This window comes from Callithrix jacchus, chromosome 7, assembly GCF_049354715.1.
Source record: "Callithrix jacchus isolate 240 chromosome 7, calJac240_pri, whole genome shotgun sequence".
Classification (NCBI taxonomy): domain Eukaryota; kingdom Metazoa; phylum Chordata; class Mammalia; order Primates; family Cebidae; genus Callithrix; species Callithrix jacchus.
In genome coordinates this window covers 53,972,615-53,996,276 of record NC_133508.1, presented here as the reverse complement: position 1 = coordinate 53,996,276, position 23,662 = coordinate 53,972,615, and the positions used below count along the sequence as shown (strand labels likewise).

The 23,662-nt window shown below is 51.2% G+C and overlaps 1 protein-coding gene and 1 long non-coding RNA gene across 2 annotated transcripts in view; one reads left to right on the top strand and one right to left on the bottom strand.

Annotated features, from left to right (window-relative positions):
* The window catches only part of PADI2 (peptidyl arginine deiminase 2), a 52,978-nt gene that overhangs the window by 1,728 nt on the left and 27,588 nt on the right, over positions 1–23,662 (top strand). Inside the window, exons 2-4 of the mRNA XM_017974364.4 lie at positions 13,870–14,053; positions 15,483–15,555; positions 21,662–21,723. Of these exons, the coding sequence (XP_017829853.4) occupies positions 13,870–14,053; positions 15,483–15,555; positions 21,662–21,723 (319 nt within the window). The remainder of the gene's footprint in view (positions 1–13,869; positions 14,054–15,482; positions 15,556–21,661; positions 21,724–23,662) is intronic.
* On the bottom strand, positions 332–21,869 carry LOC128932588 (uncharacterized). The gene is made up of 3 exons (XR_008482598.2): positions 21,643–21,869; positions 6,425–6,693; positions 332–2,775 (listed from the first exon to the last, which is right to left on the bottom strand). It is a non-coding gene; the product is annotated as an uncharacterized LOC128932588 (long non-coding RNA).

The following is a 23,662-nucleotide window of genomic DNA, read 5'->3' as shown; positions in this document are numbered from 1 at the left end:
AAGACTGGCAAGATGCCCCCAGTCAGGGGTGAGGAGCAAAGGAGGGGTCCTGCTCAGGCCCCTGCCCTCACTCTATTCTGGCAGAGAGAGGCCCAGCAGGGGTGGGGACAGGGAGTGGGGCAGATGTGGACTCAGCCTCCCTCTAACAGGGGCAGCAGTGTGATGATTCCCCTTGTTCTTTCTCAGCAACCGTAAAGACCCTCACCCCCGCTGGCACTTAAGACTCTCCACCACCATTGAGGGAGCAGTGGCAGACCAGTACTGTACAAAAAAGTCCAATTTGAGCCACAAAAAAGCCACATTTGCGTTTGAAATGTTCTAGTAGTCCACATTTTTTTAGAAGTTAAAAAAGACATAATTTTAATCATATATTTTATTTAACCCAATATTTTAAAATATTACTATTTCAACATGTAATCAATATAAAAGTTATTAATCAAATGGTTTACATTCTTTTTTTTTTTTCATGCTAAGTCTTTGTAATCCAGTGTACTTTTTTTTTTTTTTTTTTTTTTTTTTTGAGGCAGAGTCTTGCTGTCACCCAGGCTAGAGTGCAGTGGCGCAATCTCAGCTCACTGCAACCTCTGCCTCCCAGGTTCAAGTGATTCTCATGCCTCAGCCTCCTAAGTAGCTGGGACAACTACCTGCTACCACACTCGGCTAATTTTTGTATTTTTAGTAGACACAACATTTCACTATGTTGGCCAGGCTGGTCTCAAATTCCTGGCCTCAAGTGATCCACCCACCTCGGCCTCCTAAAGTGCTGGGATTACAAGCATGAGCCACTGCACCCAGCCTTCCAGTGCACATTTTACACTTCAGCACATCTCAGCGTAGACTGAGCGCATCTCAGGTGCTCACTGGCCACCATGCTGGCAGCCACCATCCTGGACAGCACAGGCCTAGTGCAGAGTTCTCAGTGTCGGCTCAACGTTTCTTTGTTGCAGTAGGATATTTAGTGGCATCCCTGACCTCTGTCTCCTGGATGACAGTAGCAACCCCCAAATTGTGATGACCAAAAATGTCTCCAGACAGTGCCAGCAGTCCCCTGGCATGGGGTGTGGGGGCAAAATCACAGCCAGTTGAGACTCACTGGTCCAGTGGAAGGAAGCCACTCCCAGGTCTAAGGAGCTTGAGTTGTTACTGCTTTGTTACTCGAATTATGTAGTCATGAGAGCAGCTGTCAGCACTGACAACAGGAGGAGGTGTTAGTGGGCACATAGGAACTGAAACCACCACCTCCTTTATTTCTCACCGTAGACTCTGACCATCCCATTTTACAGATGACAAAGGTGAGGCTCAGAGAGATGAAGCCATTCGTCCAGTGTCACACAGGACTCAGGTCCAGGTCTGTCTGACTCAGAACTCATGCTCTTATTCCCCGCTCTGTCCTATGTGACCCTGAAACCAGCAGGTTGAACTGGACAACTCTCTCAGCCTGTGTCTCTTCCACCCTGGCCATGAGCCCGCTGTCCCCAGAGACTTCACCAACTCCCATTTGGCCTTCCACATTTCCCTGAGTCCTTCCCATCCCAGACACAGGTCTTGGCTCAAAACTCCAAGGGATGCCCCCAGAGCCTCCAAGTAGACCCCAAGGCACAAGGCCCGGAGGGTGCTGGGCCCAGTTTATTAGGGAGTGGCGTCCTGACCCTCACTCCTTCTGAGTCCTGAAGGTGAGTGAACCGGCCTCAACACCCACTCCCTTCCCCAAGGGCTCTGGGCTCCCTTTCCTGTAATGCAGACATGGCCTGTTCCCCTGCACACACACAGCAGGGGCCTCCCCAGCCCCATTCCTCAATGGACCTTGTGGTCCTGGCAGGCACTGCTGTACCAGCTTCCATCCACAGCTGTGTGACCTTGACCAAATCATTTTACTTCTCTGAGCCTCCACTGACCCAAATGAGGATCGATCAGAGAACACGAGGAAAGACTTGTGTCCAGTAGAAATTATATATTCGAGGTCACGGTTATGAACAATCGACCACTTTGCTGCCCCATGAGCTGTCATCCAGGCCACCAAGGGCAGGGGTGCTCTGGGCCACCCACGCTCTCCTAGCAAAACTGGCTCCTTTGAGGATGGATGCCTTGACCCAGCCGCATTCTGACTGCTGGTCTCCAGCAAGCAATGAATACATACACAGAAAGAAGGAAGTAGTGTGTTTCTTAGAGACTGTATTTTGTGATTGTTGTTAAAGATATTTGCTGTTTCCTTCTGCTCTTCCCAAATACACTCATCTTAGTCTTGGCACAGGTATGCCTGGCCCACACACTCTCCTCCAGTGGTGCCTTTAGCTGATAGCCACTTCTTCAGGGGGGCTGGCCTTGGTCCCCATCTGATTCGGTCTTGAAGTTGGAGAGAGGGCACAGAAGGGAACCTAGGTCGGTTCCATCCTGGCCACCTATGTCTCATGAACACTGGAGGCACGGGCATTCCCGGAATCTGGAAGGACTAGAGAGGGGGCACCCTCGGAGTAAAGTAGGTAGCAGGGTGGTCACCCTCTCCCACAAGCTGGGCCTCGGGAATAGCTTCTTCTGTCCCTCCCTCAGCTTAAGCTTCTGTCAAAGGGAGTGAGAGTTCTCAAGAAGGCAGGGGTCTTCTTTTCCTCCCTGGTGGACAGAGGCCAGGATCCAGATCCTGAGGTCTGCAGGAGCCTCAGGACACAGGAATGATGCGAACACCGTCCCTTTGCCTGTGCCAAGCGGTCTCCTGGTTCCATCTGCGTCCCTGAGGTGGAGGTGGGAGGAATCCCTTCCCTGGGATTCCCCAGGCAGAGGCTGACCAGCCATTGTCCCAGCAGAAGACAGAAAGAGGATAAATGTCAGCTAGTAACATCAGGTCAATAATAATAATTTGCCCATAACTCCCTGGCAGATGAGAGGGCGGCATCAGGCAGGCACTCCTAGACTTTGGCACAAACTCACTCCCAGACTGTGTCTCTTGGTTGGTGTGAGGGCTAGAGATGTACTTACTTTTTTAAAAAGTGCCAATAGGCCAGGAGGGTCTTAGATCCAGTTTGCAGTGTTGGGGGCCTGGGGTGCTATGTACTCCCCTCCCCATAGTGCACCAGGCCCCACCTCACTGATCTCTCCTAGCAATTCCCCAGCACTCCATTCTGGCCACACTGGCTTTGTGGATGCCATTAGCCCTTGGCTGCACCAAGCTTGTTCCCTCTGCGGGGCCTTTGCATTTACTGTTCCCTCTGCCTGGAACACCATCCCCCAGATCCCCACAAACCTGACTTTCGTCAGTCAAGTCTCATCTCCAATGTCACCTCCTCCAGGCAGCTTTCTTTGACTACCCCATGTCATGGTGTCCTACCCTGATTCTCGAGAACTCTGTCTCATCACATTTTTTTCTTTGCACATCTTCTCTTTCTCACTATTACTAGTTTACATTTATTGAACACTTATTTTGTGTGTGGCAGCCTTCTCAACACTTTGCAAGCTCATCTCACAGGCATGTAATAACTCACTGCAACAACTTTATGAGTTAGGTACAATTGTTGCCCCCCCTTTTGCAGTTGGGGAAACTGAAGGAAAGAATGTTTGTCTAGGATGGCACAGCCGGTAAACTGGGGGGTGCAGAGCCCAGGCCACTGCCTGCTCTGCCAGGTCGCCCTCCTGGCATTTGTGTTTCAGTGGTCCTTGTTCATGGTCCTCCCTAAAGTCAATGAACAGTTCCCTGGATGGATGGATATATGGATGGATGGATAGATGGATGGATGGATGAATGAATGTGGCCTGTGATGCTGGTGGACTGGCCTGTCATAGGGCTGAGCTCCCCACCCTCAACCTCAAGGGACAGACACTGTTGGATGGGCTTGTGGAAGGTCAAGGGCACGTGGCCAAGCTTGGCCCAAGCAGCGCTGGCTCCTGAGAGAATGACGGTGGGAGGAATTCAGGCCAGGTCAGGTGGTTCATAAATCAGAACAGCACCCAGAGCCCTCAACCCCAAACAGGAGGCCTTGCCAGGAGTCACTCCAGGGCTCTGGTTTCAGGCTAGTTCCCTGGCACTGGGAGTGTCCTAAGGAGGATCAGGCCCACTGTCCCCTGCATAGCTGGGGTCCCTGACACCTTCACTTATTGACTGCAGGGCCCTGAGTTGGGATGGGAGCCCAGTGGCAGGGACTCACCCCAGGCCCCACTCCTGGCTGGCCGGACACACTGCCACACTTTGGAGGAGGCAGTTTTTGAAGGCTGCTCTCTCCTGCCCAGCCACGCCAGACCTTGCACCCAGGGGTGTTGATGAGCCCAGGCCTGCTTCTCTCTGTCATCCACCCAAGGGCCCAGGACAGGAAGCCAGTCTTTGGTGTCCCTTCTCTGAGTCTCAGAATCCCACCTGTGAAATAAGTAGGGGGCTCTCATTCGGCCCACTCCAGAGCCAGGCCTGACCCTCCCCTCTGCCCTGCACCAGGCACACCTACCTGAGGAAACTCAGGGAAGGCTTAGCCTTCAAATTCCCTCCCAGGGAGGGGGCATCCAGGCCCAGCCCTCAGAGAGCTTGGGTTGCCCTTACACTCAGCCATTACTGTCCCTGAGACTCGAAGCAGGTGCTTGCCTTCTAGGGGCCTCAATGTGCTCATCTGTAAATGAGCACTTTGGTAATTGGGCCTTATGGGTTACCGAAAGAATAGACTGAGATCCTGTGGGCCACAGGCTTGGTACAGTGGCTGAGACATAAGAATTATCAGTTCCCTGGTGCTCTAGTGGTTAGAAAAATAATAATAATTATGTATTAATATTGAGTTTATTATGAAACAAATAATAATGAGACGTGATCCCTGTGCTCAAAGAATTCATAGCACTTATGGGAAAGAAATGTTGAACAGCATTTATTTATTTATTTATTTATTTATTTATTTATTTATTTATTTTTTGAGAGAGAGTCTCACTCTGTCTCCCAAGCTGGAGTGTAATGGCGCAATCTCGGCTCACTGCAACCTCTGCCTCCCAGTTTCAAGCAATCTTCCTGCCTCAGCCTCCTGAGTAGCTGAAACAACAGGTGCACGCCACCATGCCCAGCTAATTTTTTGTATTTTTAGTAAACAGGGTTTCACCATGCTGGCCAGGATGGTCTCAATCTCTTGACCTCATGATCCACCCACCTTGACCTCCCAAAGTGCTGGGATTACAGGCGTGAGCCACTGCGCCCAGCCAGAACCGCATTTATTAAGTGTTGTTTGAGACACCAATAAATGGAGGGGGAGATTTTTTTTTTTTTTTTTTTTGACTAATGAGATCAGGGAATAACTTCCTGGAAGAGGTGGCAACTGAGCTGGGTCTTGAAGGATAGACTGGGGATTCAGAGTGAGACCAAGAACATGCCACTCAGGGGCAGAGATTGCTGGCAGGAAAGTTGGGGCACACAGAGACAGAAAGGGCATAGCTTCAGTGGCCTGCAGTATAAGGCTAGAGGGTCAGGGAGCTCTAATCGAGCCTTGAATGCATTTTTCGGGCATTGGACTGTGTTCTGTGAGTAGTAGGGGGTCACTGAAGGTTTCTGAGGAGAGGAGTAGCTATAGATCAGACTGTTTCTTCCCTAAGGAGTGGCCCAGGACAGCTGGATGCTCCAGCTGGTAAAGGAGGCTGGCTGAAGACAGACGTCATGGTTTGCCTCCACTGATCCCGTTCAGGGCAGCTGCCCACCCACAGGGCCCCAGCCACCAGTATGCCGAGCACCAGGTGCGAGGTCTGGACTGGGGTCATCCTCTCTCCGGTCCTTGCCTGCCTCTTGCTTGCCGTGGGGTTGCATGCCAGGCTGGCACCCATGACTCCCCCACTCAGACTCCTCTAAAGCCCCGAGAGCAGGATGTCACACCCAGGCTGCCAGGAGCTGGGTTCACTCTGGGGATGAGCCCCGGCTGGTGTTAACGAGGGCCAGGCCAGGCGGGCAAGTTGAAAGCGCCAGATGCCAGGGAAGAGTAGGCGCTTCATGCTCTCAAGTCTGGGGCTGGTGAGCCACCCCAGCCCTACAAGGCCCTCCCCCTTGACTAAGCCTAGACCAGAGAGGACCCATGTCTCCTAGAGACCACGAAGCATTTGTGGGGCTGGGCAGATGTCTTTTGACACCAACCAAGTGGCCATTTCTCTCCATTTTCACAGCCACTATCTGGTCCCAAGACACCATCACTGCTCATGTAAGCAGCTGCAGCCACCCCCTCCCCAATTTCCTCTGCTGCTCCCCTAAAATCCATCCCCCCACCTTGCATTCCAGGTGATCCTGCACCCTGGGATCTATCTATGGTGCAAAACTGATCATGCCACTCCCGCTTGGAAACCTTCAGTGATTTCCCTCTACAGTCAGAAGAAAGGCCAGCTCCTTGCCATAATCTAGAAGCCCTGCTCCCACCACTCTCCCTCCCGCTTGCTCACAAACTCCAGACACACTCCCCTCCTTCCAGCTTCTCCAACATGCACGACTAACCTCCACCTCGGGCCATCACGCAAGCTGTCCTGTTGCTTGGAGATCTCTTCTCCTCTCTCTCCTCCCTTGTCCAACTCAGTGGTTGTCAAACTGTGGTCCCTGGACCGTCAGCATCAACATCACCTGGGAGCTTGTTAAAAATGCAGTTTCTCAGGCTGGGTGCAGTGGCTCATGCCTGTAATCCCAGCAGTTTGGGAGGCCAAGGCAGGTGGATCATGGGATCAGGAGATTGAGACCATCCTGGCCGACATGGTGAAACCCTGTCTCTACTAAAAATAAAAAAATAAATTAGCCGAGTGTGGTGGTATGTACCTGTAGTCCCAACTACTCAGGAGGCTGAGACAGGAGAATGGTTTGAACCCGGGAGGTGGAGGTTGCAGTGAGCCAAGATTGCGCCACTGCACTCCAGCCTGGACAACAATGTGAGACTCCATCTCAAAAAGAAATGCAGTTTCTCAGGTCCCACCCCACAGCTGATAAATCAGAAACTCAGGGGCTGGCCCCATTCACCTGTATTTTAGCAGTCCCTGTAGGTAGTGGTAATGCACACTCAAATTTAAGAATCTCTGGTTTAATTAATGCTTTTTTTAACAGTCAGCACTGCAGTGGTGTAATGAATTCTCATCTGTCCTTTAGAGTATAAGGTTTAGAGCTTAGTTCAAATGCCACTTCCTCAGGGAATCTCCCCTGGAACCCCAGACTGGGGACTCATGGCACCCTATCCTTCTCTTCTATAGCAATTATCACAGCTGGAATCATGTAATTGATTGAAAGTCTGTCTTTTCCATCCAGGCACAGTGGCTCACGCCTGTAATCACAGCACTTTGGGAGTCTGAGGTGGGCAGATCACCTGCAGTCAGGAATTCTAGACCAGCCTGGACAACATGGTGAAACCCCAACTCTAATAAAAATACAAAAATTAGCCGGGCAAGGTGGTGGACACCTGTAATCCCAGCTCCTCAGGAGGCTGAGGCAGGAGAATCACTTGAACCGGGGAGGTGGAGGTTGCAGTGAGCTGAGATCATGCCACTGCACTCCAGCCTGGGTGACAGAGCAAGACACTGTCTCGAAAAAAAAATGTCTGTTTTTTCCAAGGGCCCAGGGAATGTGTTTGCTTTTTCACCAATGTACCCTCCAACACCTAGAACTGTGCCTGGCGCATTGTAAGTGCTCAGTAAATACACGTTGAGTGAATTAATAACGATATAAAGAAGCCCTCCTCCTCCAGCCCTCCCGGAACAAACATTTATACCCACAGTGTGCCCATACTAGGCCAGGTACTGAAACAAACCATCAGAAAAAGATACAATCCCTGCCTTCAAAGAGTGAACTGCCAAAAGGGCCAGGCAGTGACTGTGGGCAACTGGATTGAGTTAGGTCTTCAGGGAGAGATGGACATTTACCAAGCAGGCAAGTCAGGGGCAAGTCTTGCTGCTAAAAGAAACGGCATATGCCAAAATGCACAGTGAGACGGAACAATGCAGGCACTGAAGTGGTGGAAGGAATCGCAGGAAACGAAACTAGAGAGTCAAGCTGAGGTGCTGTGGCCAAATGATCCTAGTTCAACACCAGGATGAAGTTTGGATTTTCTTGTATGGGTAGGCACTGAGGAGCCAGTGAATATTTTCAAGAAAGCAAACGACCTGATTTCTGTTTTTTTAGAAAAGTCACTTGGGTAATACTGTTTGGAAAGCCAAGAAGGGCAGGTGCATTCATTCATGTATTGCCAAAGACTACATCGAGCATAGCCATGTCCTGGGTTCTGGGATTCAGCAGTAGGCAGAAGAGACCTGGCCACAGGGACTGGTAGCCTGCCCCTCCATCATGCTTTCCTTAGCCTCTCTCTAATCAGCAAGGAGGTCATAACCACCTCCATGCCCCCTCCCTTTCCCTCAATACTGTCCTGGGCCCCTCCCTGAAGCCTCCAGGGACAATCGAGGTGCCTGCAGCCCCTGGCTCTCAGGTTTCTGCAAGAGGGATTCTAAAGGGTTCTTCCTGTGGAGGAAGGCAGCCAGCAGGATCTGCAGGGGACAATGGGCCCCTTTGTTGCTTCCGCCAGGGCGACTCCAAGAATAGCTGTTTGCTCAGCTCAGAGCAGGGTTGGTGCTGGGGAATAGGAGGGTGTGGGGCCCTGGAGCTGCGATGTGGGCTGGGCATTAACCCTCTGGAGCCTCTGAGGCCTCCTTCAGTTTCTCACTGGCCCAGAGGAATGACGGCGGGCAGGAAGCATCACTTACAGTAACTGAGTCAGGGTGCTAAGAGATGATCTTGTAAAACATCTTTTCCTAAACAGAACTGTGTGCAGAAGCTCAATATATAGGACCATTGCTTTAAAAAATGTACCCTTCTAGGCGGGCATGGTAGCTCATGCCTATAATCCCAGCACTTTGGGAGGCCCAGGTGGGCAGATCACTTGAGGTCAGAAATTCCAGACCAGCCTGACCAACATAGTAAAACCTCATCTCTACTAAAAATACAAAAATTAGCCAGACATGGTGGCACACGTCTGTAGTCTCTACTACCTGGGAAACTGAGGTGGGAGAATCACTTGAACCCAGGAGGCAGAGGTTGCAGTGAGCCGAGCACCACTGCACATCAACCTGGGTGACAGAGCAAGACTCTGTCTCAATTTAAGAAAATAAATAAATTAAATAAATAAATAAATAGAAGTAGTAGTGGCTCTGGTTAAGGCGGGTGGAGTGAGGGGGGCAGGAATCCATCAGGGATATCCCAAGCTAGCTTGCTTTCTTTTTTTTTTGAGACCAAGTTTTACTCTGTCGCCCAGGCTGGAATGCATTGGCATGATCTCAACTCACTGCAACCTCCGCCTCCTGGGTTCAAGTGATTCTCCTGCCTCAGCCTCCTGAGTAGCTGGGGCTGCAGGCACACGCCACCATACTTGGCTAATTTTTAGATTTTTTAAAAAAGAGAGACAGGGTTTTGCCATGTTGGCCAGGCTGGTCGTGAACTCCTGACCTCAAGTGATCCATCTGCCTCAGCCTCCCAAAGTGCTGGGATTACAGGTGTGAGCCACCATGCCCAGCCATCCCCAGCTTTCTAGAGCCTTCCTCCTCACCCCTTTGCCCAGGGCCTCTCTTCTGCACTCTCTGCACTCAGCCACCTCTGCTCTGGTTCCATCCTCTCACTTAACACTGGATGAAACTGAGAGAGGGAAAGTCCCTGGCCCAAGGCCACCCAGCGCATTGATGGACAAAGCAGAGACTTACAGGAGAGAAATGCTTCCCAGACCGAGGCCACAGTTTCCCAGACTCTCACGGCTTTTGCCAAAACCATCTTCAACCTGTAGCACTATTAACACTTTTCTTTAATCCAGCTCACGTTTCTCTTAGTAATTTTATTTTAAACAGAGATTTTATGGCATTACCATAAGTGGCAAGGCTTTATCAGTCACCATAAAAAAATACTGCATTTGATAAACACATAAGTCTTCTTCTAGATTGTTCCTCCCTATGCCACCTAAAGCACCTGAGATGGGTACCCACCCCTTTCCTTGGGGATGGCTCGCCTTCAGTCCCATTCACCTCTGCTCTCTTTGCTGGGTGTATGATGAGTCAAGCTCCAGGCTAGGCTCTGAAGAATGAGGATGAGAGAGGCCAGACCATGCCCTCAGGGGGCTTATAACCCAAAGGAGAGCAGGTACCACGTGGCAACTCAGAAAAACATGGCCCCAGCCCTAGGATGGGTAAGAGACAAGAGCTGTGGGCAGGAAGGTGGCAGTCCTCCTGAGGCATAGGGGCTAACACATGGACACTCAGAAGGTGCAGACCCCCTCAAGTCAGGGGCAAAACTGGGTTAAAACCCAGGTCCTCTGCACATCCACCCTCAGTCCAGGGCTTTTGTCCAGGCTCTGCACCCCTCTTAATGATGGATGTGGCCAGGCTTACGCCTGTAATGCCAGCACTTTGGGAGGCCCAAGGTAGGTGGATCACTTGAGGTCAGGAGTTCAAAACCAGCCTGGCCAACATGGTGAAACCCCAACTCTGCTAAAAATATAAAAATTAGCCGGGTGTGGGCCAGGCGTGATGGCTCATGCCTGTAATCCCAGCACTGTGGGAGGCCAAGGCAGGCAGATCATGAGGTCAAGAGATCAAGACCATCCTGGCCAACATGGTGAAACCCCATCTCTACTAAAAATACAAAAATTAGCTGGGCATGGTAATCCCAGCTACTCGGAAGGTGGAGTTGGAGGGTGGTGGAGGAATTCTAGGACAGGGAAGGAAGCAACACGTACAAAGGCCAGCTACTCAGGAGGCTGAGGCAAGAGAATTGCTTGAACCTAGGAGGCAGAGGTTGCAGTGAGCCGAGATTGCGCCACTGCACTCCAGCCTGGCACCTGGCTGGCGACAAAACGAGACTCTTGTCTCAAAAAATAAAAGAAAGAAATAATAAAAATTAGCTGGGTGTGGTGGTGGGCACCTGTAATCCCAGCTACTCAGGAGGCTGAGGCAGGAGAATCATTTGATCCCAGGAGGCAGAGATTGCAATGAGCTGAGATGGTATCACTGCACTCCATCCTGAGTGAGAGAGCAAGACAACTCCTCAAAAAATAAAAGATGGATGTGGACAGGGGACAGCAGGCCATGGCCAAGAAGTATCCAGTCTCACATCAGCCCCGTGTCCCAGGATGGGCTGTAGAGTTTGGAAGGGAGCAGGACAAGAACAAGAATGTCATCAGGGTGTCTTCATTGAGCTCCTCCCCCAGCACTGGGCACAGGCTCCTGAACCCTTCCCCACTCTCCTGCCACAGCCCAAGATCAGTAGTCTTTGCCCGTAGCCCCTAAAGTCTGTGGCCTGGGTCAGAGAGACACTCGCTGCCCGTCAGCCTCTACAGACTCACGCTCACGGCCTTGGCCAGCCCAGCGCTCTGAGCAGTGGACCACAGTGCTGAATGTCTGGACCAAAGGTTCTCAAAGTGTGGTACTGGGACCAGCAGCATCAACAGTTCCTGGAAGCAACTTAGACATGCAGATTCTTGGGCCCTACCCCAGACCTCCTGAATCGGACACACACTCTGAGGTGGGGCCCCGCAGTTTTGACAAGCCCCCAGGTGCTGCCACCACCGCTGCTTCTGCGCTTTCATAGCCACTGGCCTACGCATGTCATTCAGCCCTGGCTGCTGTTTCCATCTTCAGCTGCCCCAGCACCCTCAGCCTCTGCCATTCCCACTGGCCTCTCCAGAGATGGAATCCACAAATCTACAGCCTTCAAAAGAAAACACCCTATAGATTTAAACAGCGCCCCTGATGATTCTGATGCCTGCCATAGTTAAGAACTCCTGCAACCCAAGAGCTCCAGGCCCCCAAAATAGCAGCTGTGCCTTTGAGACAGGCTTACACGTATGTCTTAGCCACAAATCCCACAAGAATCCCACCTAAGTCCCTCTGAGCCCTCGTGGGCCTTCAGACCAGTGGCTGGATTTAGCAAAGCCGCCAGCCCTAGGCACCTTCCTCCCTTAGTCCCCTGTCCTTCCTGTCACCTCTCCTTAAGCCAACAACAAAACACCATGGACAGGGTGGCTTAAAAACAAATTCATCTTCTCACAGTTCTGGAGGCTGGAAGTTCAAGATAAAAGGGGTGGCATGGTGGGTTCTGGTGACGGCTTTCTTTCTGGCTTGCAGATGGCCCCCTGTCACTGTGTCCTCACATGGTCTTTCCTCAGTCCGAGAGAGATCTCTCTCTATCCACTTGTCTCTCCCTCTCTTGCTCCTCCTCCTCCTCCTCCTCCTCCTCCTCCTCCTCCTCCTCCTCCTCCTCCTCCTCTCTCTCTCTCTCTTTCTTCTCCTATTTGATTAGAAGCCTGCCCTTAGCTGGGCGCAGTGGTTCACACCTATAATCCCAGCACTTTGGGAGGTCGAGGTGGGTGGGTCACCTGAGGTCAGTTCAAGACCAGCCTGGCCAACATGGTGAAACCCCGTCTCTACTAAAAATACAAAAATTAGCTGGGTGTGGTGGCATGCTCCTATAATCCCAGCTACTCAGGATGCTGAGGTAGGAGAATCACTTGAACCCAGGCGGCAGAGGTTGTAGTGAGCTGAGATGGTGCCACTGCACTCCAGCCTGGGAGACAGAACGAGACTCCATCTCAAAAAAAAAAGAAGCCTTCCCTTATGACCTCATCTAATCTCAGGCCAGGTGCAGTGGCTCACGCTTGTAATCCCAGCACTTTGGGAGGCTGAGGCAGCTGGATCACAAAGTCAGGAGATCAAGACCATCCTGGCCAACATATTGAAATCCCCTCTCTACTAAAAATACAAAAATTAGCTGGGTGTGGTGGCGCATGCCTGTAATCCCAGCTACTCGGGAGGCTGGGGCAGGAGAATCCCTTGAACTAGGGAGTCGGAGGTTGCAGCCAGCCGAGATCACGCCACTGCACTACAGCCTGGTGACAGAGCGAGACTCTCTCAAATAGAAGAAGAAAAAAAGGAGCTCCATCTCCAAATGCCATAAGACTGCGGGTGAAGGCTTCAACATGCTAATTTGGGGAGACACAAACCTTCAGTCCACAGCAGCCAGATCACACCAATTTGTTCTGCTCTGAGATCTTGATGGCTTTTCAAGAATTCCAAAAGTATTTCCCTTGAAATGGAAAACCACTTCTGAACCTCAAGAAGTGACTCAGAAAGTGAGGGATGTCAGGGCACCAAGAAAGCTGTGGCAGCAAGGAAGGGATCTTTATAACAAGAGACGCCCCACCTTTGTCACTTTAGGACCCGGGCTCCAGGCTCCATCTCTGTGAGGTCTCAGCACTTGACTCAGTGATCCTGGGCAGGGAGACGGGGTTCCAGGCCCAGCTCTGCCGGCAGAGCAGATTCATTCCTGCCTGGGCCTCCATCTTCCACCTTCACAGGACACTGTGGCTCCCAAAACTGGCCACCCATCAGAGGCACTAGGAAACGTGTTAAGAATTCAGATTTCCCAGGCCCTGTCCTCAAACATTCAGACTCAGGAGGTGCAAGAGTGGCCCAAGAGATTCCATGTTCAACACAAGTCCTCCTCACAGCCAGGTGACTGCAGTGCAGCCTTTGGAGTCTCCCAGACCAGATAACCTGGGAGGGCTATTGCAGCCTTGCCCCTCCAGAATGTTTTTAAAAAAGAAGAGACAGGGACTTGCTCTGTTGCTCAGGCTGGAGTGCAGTGGCACAATCATAGCTCTCTGTGGCCTCAACTCCCAGGCTTAAGCAATTCTCCCACCTTAGTCTCCTGAGTAGTTGGGACCACAGTTACCCACCAGCAGGCCCAGCTAATTTTCTAATTTATGTAAAGACAGGGTCTCGCTGTGTTGCCTGGGCAGGTCTCAAACTCCTGGGCTCAATTGATTCTTGGGTTTTGACCTCCCAAAGTGCTGGGAGCAGGAGTCTCCTCTTAAAGCCCCCCATCCCACCTACCCCAGAGCTCCCCCTAACCCTCTCTTTCTCTCCCCACAGCGCAGCCCCAGCCGGAGCCCAAACCTTCAGCCTGAAGCACTCGGAGCGCGTGCAGGTGGAGGTGGTGCGCGATGGGGAAGCAGAGGAGGTGGCCACCAATGGCAAGCAGCGCTGGCTTCTCTCGCCCAGCACGACCCTGCGGGTCACCATGAACCAGGCGAGCACAGAGGCCAGCAGTGACAAGGTACCACAGGCTGGAAGTCCAGCCATGCAGGAGACAGGCAGGCTTTTCCCCTGGAAACCGCATGGAGGCCATGTGTCATTTTCGGTTTTGCAGTAATTACATTGAAAAGGCAAAAAGAAACAAGTGAAATTAATTGTCTTTTTTTATTTTTTGAGGCTGGAGTGCAGTGGCACAGTCTTGGCTCACTGCAACCTCTGCCTCCCAGGTTCAAGCAATTCTCCTGCCTCAACCTCCTGAGTAGCTGGGACTACAGGCACACACCACCATGCCCAGCTAATTTTTGTATTTTTTAGTAGAGACGGGGTTTCATCATGTTGGCCAGGCTGGTCTTGAACTCCTGACCTCAGGTGATCCACCCGCCTCAGCTTCCCAAAGTGCTGGGATTACAGGTATGAGCCACCAAGCTTGGCCAACTGTCTTAATATATATTACTTAACACTATCTATCAAAATATTGTTTTGATATATCATCAATATTAAAAATATTAACAAAATTGTTCATTTTTAAGATACAGGATCTCACTCTGACTCCCAGGCTGGAGTGCAGTGGTGTGATCATAGCTCACTGCAACCTCAAGCTACTGGGTTCAAGCAATCCTCCTGCCCTAGCCTCCTGAGTAGCTGGGACTCCAGGCGCCTGCCATCATGTCCAGCTTCCCCCCAACGCCGCCAGAGATAGGGTCTCACTATATTGCCCAGGCTGGTAGTTTATATTCTTTTTCCATACCAAATTTAAAATTAGTGTGTGTTTTACACTTATACCACATCTCAGCTCAGAATAGCCACATTTCCAGTGCTCGGTAGCCATGTGGATGGTGCAGGGTTAGACCATGGAATGATGGCTTCATAAAGGGCGAAAATTAGAGACAGCTGAGTGATGCAAAGTGTGGAGGCTCTGAACCATAGTACCATTGGAGCTTACAGTCACAAGTGTCCCTGGTCTATCTGTAAAATGGGGTGCTGAACACCCATGAGTGATTTGCCCAAGTGGTGAGGCTGAGACCAGAGCTGTCTCCCTGCTGGATTCTGTAATTATGAACTTTACCATGTGCTTCATCAGTGATGGCACCAAACATGGTCCAAGGAAAATAGCCTCAGCTCTGTCCCCTCCATGGCCACTAGACATGCAGCATGGCAGATATGAGGGCCCCCCAGGCAGCGGAATGCACACAGTGGCACAGGAAGGCAGATGTCATCCTAGCTTCACTCAGCCAACAGGAGGGGAGTCTACAGTCGAGTTCAGTTACCTGAGAGAAGCTGCCCACCAACCCAGGAGTGCTTCCTGGAGGAGAGGGTTCTGATGCTTGGAGACGGTTGGCTTGACAAGCCATGAGTTGTGAGGGAGAGCAGTTGCTTGTGGTTTTCCTGCTTGTGATCTGTGATCTCTGCTCTCTTTTCTCTCTACCCCAATGCGCTCCCTCCCTACCAAGGTCACCGTCAACTACTATGATGAGGAAGGGAGCATTCCCATCGACCAGGCGGGGCTCTTCCTCACGGCCATTGGTGAGTTGGGTGTGGCTGCAGTTTCGGTGCCTTCATCTCCCAGGGCCTGGCACTGCTGTCCTTCTCCGGGGCACTTATGCCGTTCTTAGTGCACCAGACCTGGCCCTTGGAGCTTCTTCTGAATGGCACATGCCTGGGGAGGGATGTTACATGTGCCCCAGTCCTTCCATACTGGGATGGGAGCTTATCTGCAGGAATAGGCACTCCCTGATCCATCAGCAATTCCCCCCAGTGTCAAGGTCCCCTGCCCAGGGTCTGTGGGCCCTAAAAGAGAAAAAAGGAAAGTGTGTTCCTCCCCTGCCTCTCCCCTACAGTCTGGAGAAGAGTGCCCCTCTCATGGCGAAGGGAATGGCCACAGTCTATAAAACCTGTGGCTGTTCTCAACAATCCCACCTGCCCCTGACCCTCCTCAGATTCAGTCCTGAGGGTGCAGAGATGCAGCCTCCAGGTCTCTAACTCACCTAGTCCAAGCCCTTCATTTGATCCGCAAGGATGGTGAGGCCCAGAGAGGTTAGGGAATTCATTCAAAGTCACACAGCAACTGGGCCGGCAAGTTGAGTCCAGAACCCAGGATTACCCGTCTCAGGTTCGGTCCATTGCATCGCACTGCCCTGTGCGGGGTGCCAGGCCTGCATGCCGGGGAAGAGGGCCCCAGCATGGCTCCACTGGACCCTGAGCTGTGATCATCTGAACTTTCTGTCGCTCCACCCTCCTGCAACTGAGCCATTGTTTTTATGGCATTTTGTTTCATTTTTTTAATCATAGAATATTAAAGCCAGGAGGACATTTCAGAGGGTCATTTTGTTCACCCAGCCTTGGTTTAACATTGACAGCGCTGCCGCACGGCAGAGGAAGGGAACTGCTGGTTATTGAGTCAACTGCATGCGGAGTGCTTTAAGGATAATGAGGTGGCCTGCTCACTGCAGACCTGCTTGCTGTCTAGAGCTGTGCTGGGCACTTTGAGGAGGAGGAGGAGGGGGAGGATCATAAACAGCTGATATTGACTGAGCACCTACAGTGTGCCAGGCTCCAGTACTCTTGATGTTTCATCGTTGCAATTTCAATCTCTTCTTCGAACAATTTCAAGGATAGACACTATTATTATCCCACATCTCATTTTATTATTATCCCATTTTATAGATGAGAAAATCAAGGCTCAGAAAAGGTATAACAGACAAATACTTGCCTACGGCCACATCTCCAGAAAATGGTTGGTGAGATGCCAAGTCATTTCAGTTATCCCACACTCTCAGGGGGGGTCTCACCTCCCTGAAATACAACCAGCTCCCAAGCCAGCCCCTCCCTCCCAGCCCCGCCCCCTCCGGCCCTGTGCTCTCTGCGGCTGTAATAAGACTCAGCAGAGCCCTTCTCATTCTTGGCTAATTCTGAAAGGGGCTCGGTTCCTGGTCCCCCGTCCCTCTTTCTGCACCAAGGAGGTGCCCAGCCCTGGGGTAGGAGACCTTGAGATGGCCTTGGTGAGGGCGGCAGATGATAACCAAAGACTCCTGGGCTGTACTGAGCTCTGGCACGTGTGTGAACCCTGCATGCACACAGCACACAGGCTGTCTCAGATGACAGTCCCTGAGGAAACCTAATCCCACCGAGACAGGGACACCTGAGGACGGGGGCAGGAAGGGCCTGACACCTGTCAAATGAGGGTGATCCCAGAAGGCTGACTGCACCATTAACAAGACTTCCACCAAAGCAAGACAGACAGGATAGATGGGAAAATAAGGCCCGATAAGGAGGCAGGACTGGACTTTTCCTCCCCACTAGATGACCAAGCTGTGCTTCCTCTAAGCTCAGAGGTATCAGCATGGCTGAGTCCCAAAAGATGCCACGTATGCCCATGACAAGGAACCGAGTTCAACCTTCTGTGGTCCTGAGGGTGTGCTTTCTTAATACTCATTTATTAAACTGTGACAAGTTCCAGATATTTAGATTTCATGAGCCAATCAAATGTCCCCTCCCTCCCCTCACCCCCTTAAAAATGAGAAGACTAACAACTATGATGCTTGGCAAAAAAAAAAGAGAGAAAGATAAATGCATTAAGAAAACAGTCTACGGCCAGACGTGGGGCTCATGCCTATAATCCCAGCACTTTGGGGGCACCGAGATAGGCGGATCACGAGATCAGGAATTTGAGAGTACTATGTCTGTACTTAAAATACAAAAATTAGCCAGGCGTGGTAGCACACACCTGTAGTCGCAGCTACTCAGGAGGCTGAGGCAGGAGAATTGCTTGAACCTGGGAGGTGGAGTTTGCAGTGAGCCGAGATTACACCACTGCATTCCAGCCTGAGCAACAGAGCAAGACTCCGTTTCAAAAACAAAAAAACAATTTGCTATCAACTTTAACCGTCATTTTAACTCCTAAAAAATAGGCAGGGCCTAATCTCAGAATAAAAGACAGTCATTCAATTGCAAAAAGAAAGCTTTATGAGAAACTAACCCCACTGAAATTCTGTTTCCTGTTCCAACATAGACCCTGGTGAAAAGCTGGTTTCCCTTGGGAGGCTCTGTTCTGTCTGTCCCCTCTAGTCTTCTCTTTCCTCAGACATCTGCCTCAGGAGCCCTTGAGCCCCTCATCCTGAGTAATCAATCACTCAGGGACAGTGCCTCGGAGGCAAGGGCACCCCCAACATTTCAAGATGCTGGGACTGACCCCCGGCACAAAAATATACCTGAGCCTCTCACCTTTGTCCTATCCTGAGTCCACATTGAGGAGAAAGAGCCTGGGCCTCAGAGTGGACAGAAATAAGCCTAAGATCTTTCTCTGCCCCCTCCAGCCACCTTGTGACCTTGGGCAAGTCACATTATACCCCTGAGCTTTGGCTTCCTCGTCTACAAAATGAGCATCACAGAGCAGCCTTATGTGGCATTTACAAGGATTCTGTGGGATGCTGTGTGCAAAGGACACAGCACAGAGTGGGTGCTTGGTCAATGCCCTCCCTGCTTTTCTCCCTTGGTCTTGGGGTAGCCATATTTTCTCTCTGCCTCAGGGAAGTTAAATAAACGTATGGTCCTAAGCCAGGCGCAGTGGCTCACACCTGTAATCCCAGCACTTTGGGAGGCTGAGGCGGTGGGGGGATCACCTGAGATCAGGAGTTCAAAACCAGCATGATTGACATAGAGAAACCTCATCTCTACTAAAAATACAAAAAATTAGCCAGGCGTGGTGGTACATCCCTGTAACCCCAGCTACTCTGGAGGCTGAGGCAGGAGAATTGCTTGAACCCAGAGGCAGAGGTTACGGTGAGCCAAGATTGCACCATTGCACCCCAGCCTGGGCAAGAAGAGCAAAACTTGGTCTCAAAAAAAGGAAAAACAAACCTATGGTCCCTCTCATCTTCCTCCTGGGATTTTGGAACAAATTCATGGTTCCTTTGGCAAATCAGGCTGTGGGTCTAGGTCCCAATCCAGCCTAGGACTTGCTGTGTGACCTTAACAAGTAGTCACCACCACTTGGACTCACTGTTTGCAAACTATACAATGAGGGGTTTTAGCGAATTAATCCCTAAGGACCTTCAAGACTCTGGTTAGGGTTGATTTGCAAAGCTTCCTTTAATGGGGGAGGGATGAGGGAAAGGGAGGGGTGGGGGGGGAGGGAGGAATAAGCCCATCCTATCTGAGGTCCTGGCAGTGGAAGCAGTACACATACATAGGCCCCAAAAATGTTAACATCAACCTAAGGGGCTCGGTCCTAGGCCTTTTCCCCAGAGCCTGGGATATTTGCCCTGGTTGGCTGTGGGGGAGGGAGTCCTTCCTTCCCATAACACCTCAAGCTACTTAGTAAGGCAAGAAGGCTAGGCACCCTGCCACTCCCCGGCCACCCTCCAAAATGCTTGTGCCTCTTGGTCACAGCTGAGGCCTCAGTGTCTTGATTCTCAGGGCAGACGGCCTTGAACCCAATCCTAGTGACATTTCCCGTCAATCTGCCCCACACCCAGGAGCCACCTGACACTTTGGGGCTATTCTGGGGAGCTGAGGTGGGATCCAGAGCCTCTGGGAAATGTCCTCTGGAGCCCAGAGGCCCTGAAGCAGTGGCCCTCTCCCTCCTCCCCCTTGGGAAGGCAGAGCCATCCTGAGTGGCAATGCTCTGGACAGGTCACATCAGCCCTGTCCTCTGTTTCTACCTGCAGCATCCCACTGGAATCTAGTTAAATCAGACACTGGGGGAAGCCTTGCAGAGGTGAAGTCCTATGGGCATGACTACAGGGGGATCTCTGGGGATGAAGGAGCCAGAAGGTCATTTCAGTAGATTAGGAGACAGGACATGGGGCATAAGAGAGGAATTATGAGGCTGGGTGCAGTGGCTCACTCTTGGAATCCCATCCCTCTGGGAGGCCAAGGCGGGTAGATCACCTGAGGTCGGGAGTTCGAGACCAGCCTGACCAACATGGAGAAACCCTGGATCTAGTAAAAATATAAAACATTAGATGGGCGTGGTGGCGCGCGCCTGTAATCCTAGCTACTCAGGAGGCTGAGGCAGGAGAATTGCTTGAATCTGGAGGCAGAGGTTGCAGTGAGCCGAGATTACACCATTGCACTCCAGCCTGGGCAACAAGAACGTAACTCTGGCTCAAAAAAAAACAAAGAGAGGAATGCTGAAGCCCTGTGCGAGGTTGGGAGGAGGACGGTAAGGGAGCCACACTACGAAATGCCCACATTTCATAACAGGAACGTAATGAAGCCTGTCTGAATTCAACAAATCAGGAAATCGTGATAAGCATGATTACTTAGTATTTATGGAGGTTGCCTCAGGCAGCTGAGGAGAAGAGCTGGACAGGGAGCAGCTGTCTTTCTTTAGAAGCAGTGTGTTACTATTTGATTTGATTCGATTCACACTATGTCCAACTATGACATGAATCAAATGTTTAAATTTAAGAATTTGTAATGGAAAAAGCAGTATGGAGTGCACCATAGTTTCTTGTCCAGCCCATGGCCCACTGCTTTCATGGATCCACTACAAGGCGTCTCAGTGTAATGTCACCTTGTAGCCTAGAGACAAGGGCTGCCAGGGTGGGGATGTGGGCACTTCCTCTGGGAATTACCTTTAAGGGAGCAAGTCTTGGGTCTCTGACTTTGGGCCGGGCTTTTGGAAACAGCCTGGTGGGAGGTCAGCCTGGGTTCATTGCAGGGAACAGCGGAGAGCAGGCATCTGGAGTCCAAGGCTCTGTGCTCTGGGAACTTCGGTGGTCACTCCCTGCTGGGGGTCCACATTTCCTCATCTGCAGCATTAGGGGGTGGAGGTGATCCTGCCTTCCCTGGGGTGGCCAAGAGAACATGCCATGGCAAACACTCTGCAGCTGCAGAGCAAGATGCCCACAGGGGAGAGACTGTCATCTTGAAAAGGGCCGAGCGGATCCCTAAAGAGGCTGGGCCCAGCTCCTTCCCAGGGAAGAGTTTCAGGCAGCCGAGCTCCCTGAAAGGCAGCATTCAGTAGGTGTGACCGGCTGGAAAGTTCAGAAAGGTCTGAGAGCCAAAACCAATATTATTCCTGCCCCGGCACCTCAGCCTCTTTAACAGCCCCTCGTGCTACTGCCTTCCATTCTGTCTCTTGGGGTCCTTATCCTGCACTGGTCTCCCAGATTACCAGCCAGATTTGCTGACAGGTGACTTCTCTGAGCCTGGGTTTGCTGCCCTATGAAATGGGAGTATTTCAGGAATGCTGTGCCTGTAAGTTTTCTGAATATGAGCTATGAATCAGACCAACCGCACTGTGTACCCCAGTTCTGCTAGTGTCCCTATGGGACCTTGGGCATGGGACTTTACCTCTGAACTGAGGCTCCCAGATCTGTTCAGCGAGGATCATTCCCCAAACCCCAGCCAGAACAATGAAGTGATGGGAGGGCCCGGACCTCCCCGATGGCAGCTCTTGCTGCTGTAAGCTACGAGGTCCACACAGTGCCTGCTGATCGTCTCCAGTGGGTAGTGGGATGTTGAGGCAGAGGGGGGGGTTGCAGAAGATGACGTCAGCAAGGTCCTCCCTTTCCCGTGACCAAAGGAATGGCTGAGACACACCCTAATCCCACAGGTCTTCCTCATGCCCCTACCCCACCCTGGCTGGCAGGCTCAGCAACTCACCCATGTCTCTTTTCCGCAGAGATCTCCTTGGATGTGGACGCAGACCGGGATGGCGTGGTGGAGAAGAACAACCCAAAGAAGGTACCTAGCTATCAGGGAAGTCACAACCCTGAACCCGGGGATCCCGCAGGCAGCCATGGTTCTCCCACCAAGTAAACAATTCCCATTTCACAGCTCAGGAGACTGAGGCCCAAGACAGGCTCGAAGACACACAGCATACCAATGATGGAACCCGCAGAGGATCCCAGGCTCCTTATAGAGACGGCTACTGAGTCTCTGTTTCCCCATCCCATGATGGGGACGCCCAGTTCATGGTACCGTTAGAAAGGATGAATATGCCCACTACTCACTACAGAGGAAGCGCTGCAAAGGCATTTGCTCTTCCTATTTTGCCTTTTCTTTTAAAACTGGGGAGGTGGGGGAGACAGACCCTCAGGACAGAGGGTTGCATTCATCATTCTCAGTTCATTCTGTAAGTAGCTAACTATTGACTGATGGCAAAAAAAAAAAAGGAGAAAGAAAATCTCAGTTCAAGGCATAGTATTCTCTCTGCTGGTATATGCACAGTCCTTCTCCTCTTTCTATGTATTCATTCATTCATTCATTCATCATTCATTCATTTGTTCCTTCGTTCATTTACTTGTTTTCTTTCATCTTGCATTCTCCACTCCCATTCTGTTCCCCACAGAGGACCATTTTGATGGACTGAATGTGACTCTTTCTGCTCTGGTGTCTCTCGGGAGGCATGTGGTGTGGTTGGTGTGCGTGTATTTTTAATTTGTGCTGACAGCATGGTGTTCTCCATCTCATTCAGATTTGGACTTTTCTCTCAGCCCAGTTTCTAGGCTCCATCAGTCTTGCTCTGTGTACATTCAGGCTGCTGCTTCTAACTGCTTTCCTTTTTCTGCCCTTCTTATCATCTAAATTTTTGCTGTGGGCATATGTGACCTTTATAATAACACTCCGAAGCCTGGGGTAAATTTACGTAGAGGGGTGCTTTATAAAGTAAAATAAACACAGCCTGATGAGAAGCCTGGGTCTGGCAGCCTGCCCCTGACTCTCTGCAGGTCAGGGGAGGGTTCTCAGCCCTGTGGGGGAGCCCCCTTCTTCTAGGATCTCAAGCAGGGCTTGCCTGAGACCAGGGCCAGCCCTGCACACTCATTTTCTGAGACTGTGGCCAAGCCACATGACCGTGAACTCCACAGAGGTCTCTGAGGCCCAGCAGCCCCAGGGAGAGAGCTTCCAACCACCCCCAAGGGCCTCTGCAGTCTTGGCAAAGTCACACAATCCCCATGAGCCTGAACTTGGCTAGAATTTTTAAACCTGGGCTGGTGAAGTTTTCACATTTTCTTCACTCATCCCGTAACGATTTGCTGAGCATCTTTTATGTTCCAGGAGTGGGTCAGGCCCAGGGGATGCAGAAAGAACAAGAGAAGCACAGCTCTAGCCTTAAGGAGCCCATGGTCCACATTAAATATGGAGTGTTGGGCTGGGCGCGGTGACTCAAGCCTGTAATCCCAGCACTTTGGGAGGCCGAGGCGGGTGGATCACGAGGTCAAGAGATCGAGACCATCCTGGTCAACATGGTGAAACCCCATCTCTACTAAAAATACAAAAAATTAGCTGGGCATGGTGGCGCATGCCTGTAATCCCAGCTACTCAGGAGGCTGAGGCGGGAGAATTGCCTGAACCCAAGAGGTGGAGGTTGCAGTGAGCCGAGATTGCGCCATTGCACTCCAGCCTGGGTAACAAGAGCGAAACTCTGTCTCAAAATAAATAAATTAATAAATAAATAAATATAGAGTGTTGTGGGTGGCCATGTCATCACAATTGTCCTGAGTCCTCCCAAAAAGGATGTTACGATGCCAGGTGTGGACCCGGGGAAGCTGTTCTGTCCTAGAGAATCAGAAAGGCCTCCAGGAAGAAGAGATGGTTATGCTGTAACCAAGGAGGGGAAGAGTGGGCCAGGTGAAAAGGGGCAGGACAGCAGCAGAGGAACAAGCTTGGGTAAAGGCCCAGG